Source organism: Sparus aurata, chromosome 23, assembly GCF_900880675.1.
Source record: "Sparus aurata chromosome 23, fSpaAur1.1, whole genome shotgun sequence".
NCBI classification, from domain to species: Eukaryota; Metazoa; Chordata; class Actinopteri; order Spariformes; family Sparidae; genus Sparus; species Sparus aurata.
In genome coordinates, this window is record NC_044209.1 from 22,401,661 (window position 1) to 22,412,871 (window position 11,211).

An 11,211-nucleotide genomic window follows, 5' to 3' on the forward strand; every position below is an offset into this window, starting at 1 on the left:
ACTGTATCACCTTCACAGCTGTTCCCCCCACCAAGCCTCTCTCATGACTCGCAGCTCATTGTTTCCATATTCTGACATGCAGCTTCAGTGTTCGGTTTAATCAGAAGCTCGTACAGCATAAAGTACGTTACCTGACCAGCACCAAACAGCGGACGGACACAAGTTAGCCACTAGCTGGGTCGTAGTGGAGAATTTAGCAGCTTAGATTCAGATCATTACCTCTGAAGAGCAAAAGAGCTTGCTTCCACTGCCCCCAAGTGGCAACGAAATTAGCAACTGTCGATCTCTTACAATGTGACAAAACAATACATTGGCTATACATGTATTTCAACGAAATTCCAGCTAGTTGTTTCTCAGATAGACCAACACTCAAAGTTGTGTAGCTGTTTTTTTAATTTCTGGGACAACCCAAACCAATAATGTCAGCCTTCAGATGTTGCTGCAGGCCCTGCTCCTTCTCCATCATCACAGGAGAACTGAAGAATATTTCCTGTTGCTCAGATTTTCAGCTGGCAGTAGAACGAGGTTGTTCATGCTCTGAACTTCTTTGAGTTTATTCTGGCTGATCAAGGAGCAGTTTTGAAGTCGAACCTACTCGAATGTACCATCATCTGCTGCCAGCTTGGTGTCATCCAGCTGAAGGGTCAGCTCTGACACAGCAGTGCCAGCTGCCTGGATCTCGTACAACAAAGTAATTACTCATGTCACACTCAATGAGTCGCATCAGTGGGTGCAATCTTTTAATTTTCATAAAGTCTGGCAAAACTCCAGTCCACAACAAGCAAATAAACTAGCTGGTGAGAGAAGCAAACAGATTTTTATGAATAAAGACAACTGTATATGAGATGAGATATCAATAACTCATCAATAACTTGGCATCGGCTCAAGGGAGCTGACCTTCCTGCTGAATGCTCCTTCATATGAAGCAGAGACGCTGACTTTGTCAGCCACCTCCATTTTTTTCCGCAGCCACAGTCCCCAGACACACTGCATCTTTGCCAAAAGAACCAGCAGTTGATGTACAGATGCCCTTCCCCGCTGTCCTTCCAACCACTCTGCCAGATCTCTGGGACATAACAGTCATCAGCTCCCACAGTGAGAGGACCCAGAAGCCCCGACTGAGGCTCCACAGCCAAAACCCACCACCCTGCAACTGGACTCACAGCTGCAGCTTGTGAGTTTGATCACTACTACACTGTCTCTGTCTCACTTTCAGAATGACACTGATATTCTCATAAGCCTAATTAAAGTCACTGACACTGTAGTGAGTTACAAGTAAGAAAATCTCTGATTTTTAATGCAGCATTTCTAACAGCATTGTTATACTTGACTTGATTGTTATACTACAAAGTAAATATATAGTGTTCAAATATTTCTTAAAAAAGGTGAAAGTCATACATGTTGTTTCAAATCTACTTAAGTATAAAAAGTACGGGTAAATTATACGTAAATTTACATGTATGTGTTCTGTGTACTACGGCTCATTCGATTCCCTTCTCGGTCGACTGTCAATATTCAGCATTTTTCTGATTATTTGATCTGTGTTTCTTTTATCTAATTATGATAAAACAAATTAAAAAATGTTTAAATGTGCTGCTTAGTTACCAAAAAGTGTGTGAGTGGAACGGGCAGTTTTTGTTTTAATACACTGGAACAACATAAATCTGCAAAGTATTGTATCATACAGTACAAACAAAATAAATCATAATATACACATATTTTCACTTTTTAACGAGCAATCATTATATTGTGAGTATTTTGAAGACATCTCAGTTTAAAAATGTTTTACAGTGATAAGGAGCACTTTTAAGTTTTGGAGAAGAAGTTACAACTGAGAATTTTAATATTTACAACATCAATAAGAAAATAATATAAACTTATTCCATAACTGAGTAAGCAAGCTGTTCTCAGAGGATAATAAGGTAACCAGAACACAGTTTGCGACTGGAAAGTTGGCAGGGTCTGCCACATATAAACAAAGTAACACAACAGTAACAGTATGTAATTGTGTAATTCATTCAGTCATTAAATAATCACTCTTCCGATTAAAACGTTTTCCCCAAAACTACCTTTAACAAATAGCAGATATAGAACCTAGTATATTAAATCTCCACTGAGCTTGGTGTCAGTAAAAATCAAAAGTTCAAATGTATTCGTGACTCAGTTTATCAATCAAAACTATGTCAATCGGATTTTACATAACAGAAAATATCTGAAGGGCTGCAGGCTGCGCGGTCCATCTCAGAGCAGTTCCAGCTTGGCAGCATCAAGACAGCCCACTTCAGTGTCAGCACAGATCATTGAGACAGAGGCCCATGGGATTGTGTTCAGATCAGCTGATTAATATACAAGTTGAGGCTTCTCAACATGTTATGTAACTGTGCCGCGGCACAGCTGAGGGGCTGGAGAATAACCTCTCGGCCTCACATATGCTTTGAAGGATTCCTGATGATAGAATACTGCTGCAGAGAGAACGCCAGACCTATCCAAGCACATACGTCTTGTCTTGTAAGATTTCAAAACATCTGACACTGCTCTGCGGTCACTTACATCAAAAATATATGGAACTTTTTAAAAGTTTTAGTACGCATCCATACATCCACTTAGCTCCTTACGGCCACAGAACTTGCCTAAGAATCATCGCATTTTTAAGGGTTTTCTTCAGCATCGAAGTAATCCAGAGATAGTTGTCCATAAATCTACAGATACTCTGCCAACAGGGATTGATAATAGCTAATTCTGCATGGATTTTAAGTTGCCTCCTCAAAAATGTAAACAAATAAAGACTGAATAACAGTAATAAAAAGAGCACAAGATGAACACTATAGGCAAGACATTAATTTTAAGACTTACTAGACATACTACGGCTACATGGGTTACTTTTTGACTTTATTAACGTGTTTTCCATTTTTACTTTACTGCCATAGGAGTAGTTTTTAGAGATGATAGTCATGTTGGTGAGTGAAATCATGCTACTGAGACATGAAGCAGGTTGTATCACATAGAGCCACTGGAGGGCAGAGTTCCCCGGCTGAAAACACACTCATGTTGTATGTACCATGGGCATTTTGTGTACTGCACACATGCACATATTGTTTTGTGAAGCGACTGATGTAATCCGTGCAATGAAATATGATTCAAATTGTTTTCACAATCGCATCTTGCATACATAATGGCGTCAGAGCTGGTTTTCTGGCTTACTGTAACAACACGGGGTAAAGCAGGACTGAGTGAGATCAGAAGGGGGTGGGGACGAGGATGACCCGTCTTCTAGAGAGGAAGAAGGTCACCAAACACACTTTCCCACCCAGCCCTGCCAGAGACACACACATGTACACACACGTACACACACGTACACATGCACAAACACCGGCCCACCCTGCAGTGTTGTGTTTGCCAGATGAGGGTGTGATACATGACTGCTGTCACTGCTTCCTTCAATACATCAGCACTTGCACATCGCAGCATAGCAACTGCTCCACAATATGCTGTACTGCTCACTCAAGATACAGTGAAATACTACCTGAGGCCCAAAGCACTGCCATCTGTGCTACACTCAAGGGAGAGGAGTGTTTAATCAAATACTGACAAAGGTTAAAGGTTACCTTTGTGACTTTGTTACTGTCTCCTTGCGAACATGAGCTGAACTGAACCAAATACAGTCCGCTTCTTTCTCAGTGAAAGAACCGGATTTCTGTTTGCAAGAGGAAGAACGAGCAATAGGCAGTAATCCAATTTAAGATTTAATTGTATAAAATAAAAAAAAGTATATAAAAATACATACAGTAAATGGGGTGAGAGCAGGCTGAATGTGTTCTCTCAGACCGCACAGTAAGTCCTGACAATGGCAGAAATATTACACAGTATATAAATACACATTTTGATGCGAATCTTAAAGCCCTTACAATGGCTTCATCGTCATTCAAGGCTGAACAATACATAACGATATCATCATGGAAGATCGGGCGAAAGATAACACGCTAATCTTCCTGTCGTCGCTCAGTGTTTGCCACTGTACTGCACAGACACTTAAAGATGTCCCTTTGTCAGAGCGTTTGACACAACTTCACAACTGGGTGGAGCTGTGAGGCAAACTTCGCTCCAGTTAGCTCATCATATGATCATGAGGATTGTCGGGGTTTGGACGGTGGAAAGTGCTGAAGGATTTTCTGCTCAAAAATAGACAATACCAGGAAAGAGATCTCTCTTTCTGGGCGTACCCACTCATCGTGGCCCACCTGTAACCTCTGACCCCGAAAACCTTACAAACGCCATGACTCACATTACCAGATCCATGCACCAGACTATACTCGTTTCCCTCTGCCCCTTTCATAGATCACACATGGACACATACCTGTATCCAGTTCAGTTTAGGTTCCCCTCTGCATACAAACTGAACATTGTCTAATTTGTGGCTCAAAGCAGAGTTTTTTGTTTGTTTTTTTTTTAAAAAAAAGGAAGAAGAAGTCAGCAATAAAAATCACTTTGTCTTTTATCAGTGCTGTCCAGTATAATGAGCAGCAGCATCACCAATATGTTTCGCCTTTACTTTTGCAAGCTCCATAGCTTTTGTTATTATAAACCCTGAATACTGAGTTCTCCAGTAAGAATCAAGCTCAGTTTTCTGAAAAGTGTGTGCAAGATGAATGTGACTAAAAATGTGATTGTTCAGATCTGGAGTCAGAAGTTTGAGAGTAAAGGTTTTGTCACAATACGTACAGTAATTACAAAATATAGATTTTGTCACAGTGAGTCTCAACAGCTGTATAACTGTGATGCCACCGGTTATGACATTCGCTCTGCATCAGTGTCATTTTTCTTGACTAGTTTCCTCTTTGGCTGTTGTCTCAGGATCCATCTGAGTTGTGAAGCGCAGTAAAAAGAAATATTCAGTCCTCTGCAAAGTCAGTGGATGAGATGAAAGCTGCGGTGGATGTGTAAACAAGCTATAGTCCTCGCTGGGTTGGGACACGAGAGGGAGCACGCAAGTCAAAAATCTGATGACTGTGAGCAGAGATTCAGGATTTTTATGAGCTGCCATCCCCATTCTTGGTCTTGAGCACCACCAGGCTAACCATGACAGGGATCAGGCAGATGGGAGTTATCACCAGGGCAAAGATAATGACTGGTGGTGGGTCGCTCAGCTCCTCTGAGGGACAATCCTTGAAAAACTTGGAGTGAATGTCCACAAAGGTCTTCTCCACCAGAGGATTGGGCCATGGGATCAGGAGACAGTCGGATATGTCCTCTGTGCAAATGCTCAGGTTACTATACAAACTGCAGCGAGGAGACAGGAAGTGAGTGGAAGATTATTCAAACGTTGGTAAATGTTCTTATCTTAAATGTTAAAAATGATCAAATGCAAATGTAAACACACACTGCTTACCCGCTCACGTTACTCCAAGAGCACCAGTCGGTGCGTAGCGATGTCATTGCTATCTCAAAATTTTTGAGGCACAGATGCTCAAATAGCGCTGAAAGGCAGTCCATTGATGGTGCAGCAAAATACTCATGACAGATAGAGCAATAATCCTCACACGAATGAGTATTATTCCCACAACCTGCATGAATTAAAGAAAGAGCAATAAAGGACAAAAGAGAGAGAGATTGAGACGGATTAGAAAACATTTAAAAGACGTGTATATTCTTTGTAAACAGAATGATATACGGTCTTATGACTATGTATCATTACAGAGTTATGGCACCTACCAAATGACATGGTAGACTTTCCATAAGTGGCATCTAGAACAGAGAAGAATGAGATTTTTAGATTGAAAACCTTTACACAAAACAATCATGTAGACTACAAACTCTCTGCCATGTCAGAATCTTCTAATTCAGTTCATTAAATAAGTCAACAAAGGCATGCATCCTAGCAAGTTTCAGTGCAAAGACTGTTCTGTCTATTGTAGCTCATGAGCTCCTTCACATGACTAGTACTGAGGCAGGCATTCGCAGCTGTAGAAGGGAGACCACACACTCACCGGAGAGAAAGGAGAGGAATACCCCAATGAAACCAAGCACTCCCTTCATGTCAGAGAAAATGAATAAAGGTGCGTTTTCCCCAAGCGATGACCATGTATAAAAAACCTGAACTTCTTAGACTGTGTACAGCAAGGCATAACAGGAAACCCGACAGGATGGAAGCGACGCAGTGTAACCTTCGGTTACCAGATGTCCAAACAGTGTTACCCGCGGTTAGCAGATGTCCTATGAAGATCTGTCTGACGGCCCAGCGCCTTGGCAGCAGCTCTTCCCCTCTCCAACACACGTTTCTTTTGGATTTTCTTCCTTTTTTAAAGGGGTGGAGGCAACAAAGATTGTCCTCTCCATTCTCCCAAATAAAAGGGAGCACACCCAAGCTGGGCTGGACTCACATCTGAAAACCCTTTACTCTTTAACTCTTGTTCTGCTTTTTAGTCTCAGTTTCTCACAGTCGAAAGGCCTGGCCAGCTCACAGCATGTGATTTATTTGCCTTTTGGGCTGCCTCTGCCAAATAGGAAACATAAGTAAACATTTAGGGCTTAGCGTTTTGGGGTGGATGTAATCATGACTCTGCAGGGTATGCTGTGCAGACAGCCATGATTTCATATTTAGGTTAATTTGACCAAACCTTGAAGAAGTTATTAGTCAGAGCTGACCAGCTGTTTCAAAGCTGAACTATCTTTACACATAGTGGAGAAGGAATTCTCAGATTTCCACCACAACTGTGGGAAAGTTTTGTTTTTCATGTCATACGGAGTTCATAAGTGTGCTACATCTGTAAGGTACTTTCTCACTGTCACCACTCACCACTTAAAAGAGCTGTGTGAGAGAGGTGGTTTCATTGATTGAGTGAAAAATGAAATTCACGGTTCATGTTTTCTCATGACCAACTTGTTAATTCATGTCACTGAAGCCACATGTTGGGCCTCTCACAACATCTGTTTGCCGAGCAGCATTTTGATTTAGTAATGACATCAGGAAATGTGTCTTTTCAGCATAGGAGGAGCTCAGAGTTGGGGGGGAGCTGGCAGGGGGGAGGAGGGGAGACAGTCAGGGGAAAGGAGAAAAAAAAAAGGAAGGCACAGGATGAGGAACAGTGAAAGGGGCGCTGCTCCAAGGTTCCAGTTGTTTCACAACTCGGAGTTCATGCGTTGATCACAGACGTTGCATGGGGTGAATGACGAACAAATTCAGGAAGTTGAGCCAGGCGGGGGGTTGCTCATAATGAGGTTTAAGTTAACCTTTAACCCCAAACCATTATGGGCCTCGTGTCTACTGCTGCTGACCTCTCACTGGTAGAGACCTCCCGAGGAGTTTGTCTTGGATTCTCATGATAATACACACACACACAAGGAGATCTTGGCCGAAGCTGCGATCGCTGAGCTCTGCTTTCTGTGTTTGTCAGTTCCAGCCAGGCAAACGAGTTTAGGGGAACTGATACAAAACAATCCCCCAGTGGACACAAACGCAGAATCACTATTTTGTAACTGTCAAATGGATGCATTTATTTCTAGGTTATGAAAGCAGGATTTAATGAAAACCTGAACATTTGCAGTTTTAATTTCCATGGACATGTAAGTGTCAATTTTGTAATGATGTTCAACAAAAAAGGGTTGTAAACTTACTGGCAGCCATGGTCTCTGTTGAGTGATACCCTGTGGAGAAACAAGGTCAGCTTATTCACGATGAGTGGTTGGATGAGATGTGTAATTCTTACTTTTCTCTTCCTTAAAACACACGTACCTATTGTTGTGGCTGGTTGCGCTGCCAACTTTTCATCAACCAGACAAACCACTGATGTGCATCCTGCTGTGAGAAATGATAATAATGGAAATAACAGAGCATAAATACTATTATCTATAACAGGAATCATTATGTGAATCGTGATGCTGTATATTCAACGCTTCAATGCTTATGAATGCAGAGGAGCTCAAGGAAATGACAAGGAGTTGTGGGAGCTGTGGGGAGCGAACAGGTCAATGCATCCTCCCTTTGTCTGCCACTGCTTTGGGGAAATCTAATATGTTCAACTCAATGACATTTTTAACTCACGACACATTCCTTTCCCACAAGAATAAGAAGATGTTGTTTAATAAAACAGGAGCATACAACATCTCCAACATGAATCTTACATGTAACTTCAACGCAAAACAGAGACAAAAATATTCTTCTTTACAATCGAATTTGCTGTCCCAGCCTGATCAAAAATCTCTCCATGGCCATTAAACCAAACAGTTTAAGTATAAAACTCAATCATGAGACTTGCTAAGCTCCTTTCTAAAAGCCACTCAATCACTGAAAGCCCCCAGGCATTCCTCTTGAGGGGTGAGATAGAGGGCAAGTAAAGAAGTTATATCATAAGAATGAAGAAAATGGACAGTGTACTTACCCCAGATGAGAAGAGTCACAAAGCACCCAGAAAACCTGACTGAGAAGCTAGTGGCTGTCATTTTGCCTGACAATGCTGTGTCCGTCTTCCCTGGTGGGTAGGGATTGCATATCTCAACCTTGTCGCAGGAAGACTCTATAAAACAACAGGAAGCCCTCATTTCCTAGGATGGGCGGACTCGCACAATGGGACAGAGAGCCCTTGATAAGGTTCGAACTACTGTGGTTCACTGGTGCTCCACCATCACTCCCTCGCTCTCTTTATCTTCTCTCACCCCACCCTGCGTTTTCAAACAGAAAGAGAGAAGTGAGAGAAGTTACTGGGAGCCCCACCCTCTCCGTCCCTGTCTCCCTCTCCCCTACCTTGGCTTTTGATGAACACTTTTATCAGTAAAAGCAATATTTAGATTTCAATAATGAGTTCAGGCAGCAAGTGCACTGACGGCATGTGAGCCGCTTTGGACTGAAAAGAAAAGGACTCACGCTGCTCTCTGAATATCTGACAAATACTTGTTTATTTTCTGTTTGTTTCGCTTGAATAGAAACTTGGAACAGTAGCGTGACTACACAGCCTCGGAGAGACGCGTGGTTATTAATCACAACCCTAAGGGTACTTTTATGAGATATTTGTTGTGTCACTCAAAAGCAGCGGTTATTGAATGTACAAACAAAATTGCTGTATGATATTTTTTAACATGCAATGAGAAAGATGTCATCTTACAAATGTTTTTAAACAGCAGTGTTGACATATTGTAGAGATGTCTACTGAAGTTAGCATGCTAACCAGCTATCCCCGGCCCATCCTGTCTTGTAATAACAGTTTTTACCTCAAGAGGCAATAGTCCGATAGTATAGCTGTAGTTTTGGCTGGTAGATATTTGCCTAGTGTAATAAGCTCTCTTAGCCTTTTTGCCTTGTGATTTAACAAAAGAATCTCACTAAATGTAAAGGACAGAAATATTCTCACGCCTACGCTCCAACAGAAAATGCAACCATACTTCTTTTGAATTCAACGTTTGCTCTTTCACAGGAGCTTATTACCTTTATTAACTCACTGCAAACTCCACAGAAACAAAATAAAACCCACCAAAATCATGTGGTCTGGTCTGGTTTGAATAAATCCTTAACCCACAAAGTAAGATGTGAAAATATTCCACCTGCTGCAAGTCCTGGTCAAGGCCACAGTAAATCACCTCTGTACTTGATCACCTGTCTCTAAACAGCTTTCATCAGTATATGGTCCTGTGTACACCAAGAGGCTGCTGAGCCTGGTTTCCAAAGTACAGACACAAACACTTCCCCGTAACTCCAAGCCAATAAGCAATCATTAACTGCATTGGTAACCTGGCTAACTGCATATTGTTCAGTCAGAGTAGCAGCTAATGTAGCTGTGAGCTAGGCTACTATCTTAAAGCCGAGCTGATGAGCTGCAGCAGTCTGGCAAGTTCTCCTCTTTCAGACTCCACACCTCCAGATTTTTAAACATGTGGTCTTTGGCCTCAGCCAACACTGACTCAAGTGACGTCATTGAGCAGTTTAACTTCACGCAGCTCCATCCGGAGCCACAAAAAGCTTTATACAACTTTATTCACATGAATATTGGTAGAATGAAATTATAAAATTGGTGCAGTTCTAATTTAATTTGTCATTTTTGGAGATTACCTTTTTCAGATTTGGAGTTTCTAGAGCGTGGGACTTATTATCAGGGATGGTGAGTAAGGAGTATGTTTTTTGTATCAGTGCTGTGTTACACCATCAGTGCTGTTGACAAGCACTCCCTGTCCACCACCTCTGGATCTGACGTCACTGAGCTTCTGTGGAAAAGAGAAGCGGCAGGGATCTCCATTAGAAACTGATTCACTTATCCACGTCACTGAAGGACGAGTGCTCTTTCTCAGCTGCTGGATTTGGGAGCGAGCCAGAGAGCTCAGGCCAAAATTACTTCCACATTTCTTTTTGGATCTAGGCCACTCTCAAAATCCTACAAATGGACAATTACGCACATTTGCATTGTGATTGAGCTTAAATAGTTGAATGGATTTGAATGCGAGGCTAACGCTTACTTTGCATGTCTCTCTCCTTTGAATTAATGCTTCTTACATCAGTCACAATCTGTTAGTACTTTAAATGACTTCAGAGGTACCTACTTCTTCAGTTGGTTTGTGATTCTTTTCATCTCCGAGCCTTTGCCACAGATCATAAACGGTACAGTGCACCATATCTGAAGACATGAGTCCCTCAAAGACTAGGAGCCAAAAACAACACACACGGTTTACATTAGAAAGAATTAAAAACTTCCTGCTGATAACAGCCTCACTCCTCGTGCTTATCTTCTTCCTATGTGTGTTTGCTTTTGTTTGACAGTTCAGTATCAACATGGCACGGGCTACTTCAAATACCATTGTAGACACGCCAAACACGCTGTATCATCTGAGATACTTGTGCTCACTAAATGCATAATTAGTAAGCCGGAATGCACGGCATACACGGCAGAGGCAGTGAGCAGAAAGGATCAACAAGAGCACAGTGATCAGAGAGAAACACAGGGAGGTGGTCGTGTTCAGACCATGTCAAGCCAGGTCTCTTTATCGTAGCGAGACATGTACATTCGAGGACATGTTGTGCCATGAGATGAAAAGTAGCTGAACAGTGCCATCTTGTGTGCCAGAGAAGGAACATTCCTGTGGTTTCCTTAAATCCATTAAGGGTTTATAACTAAACTGTTGTAAATATTAACAGAATATTAAGATTTCACATTTATCCCAAAACTGATATTGACTCATATTTCCAGGACAAGGAAGTTTGATATAAAATAGAAACACAAACAGGACTTGAAT

The 11,211-nt window shown here is 41.7% G+C and overlaps 1 protein-coding gene across 2 annotated transcripts; it reads right to left on the reverse strand.

The window, feature by feature from the left end:
* Positions 1–3,730: 3,730 nt before the first annotated feature.
* On the reverse strand, positions 3,731–8,625 carry ramp2 (receptor (G protein-coupled) activity modifying protein 2). Of its 2 annotated transcripts, none has more exons than XM_030408915.1 (6): positions 8,376–8,625; positions 7,730–7,795; positions 7,612–7,641; positions 5,710–5,742; positions 5,387–5,561; positions 3,731–5,277 (listed from the first exon to the last, which is right to left on the reverse strand). In XM_030408915.1, the coding sequence occupies exons 1-6, from the start codon at positions 8,533–8,535 to the stop codon at positions 5,028–5,030; spliced, it is 714 nt and encodes a 237-aa protein (XP_030264775.1). In that variant the 5' UTR covers positions 8,536–8,625; the 3' UTR covers positions 3,731–5,027. The 2 variants fall into 2 exon arrangements, with proteins under 2 accessions (XP_030264775.1, XP_030264776.1); XM_030408916.1 differs by having other exon boundaries at positions 4,829–5,277; positions 7,730–7,792; positions 8,376–8,620.
* Between the last annotated feature and the right edge of the window lie 2,586 nt (positions 8,626–11,211).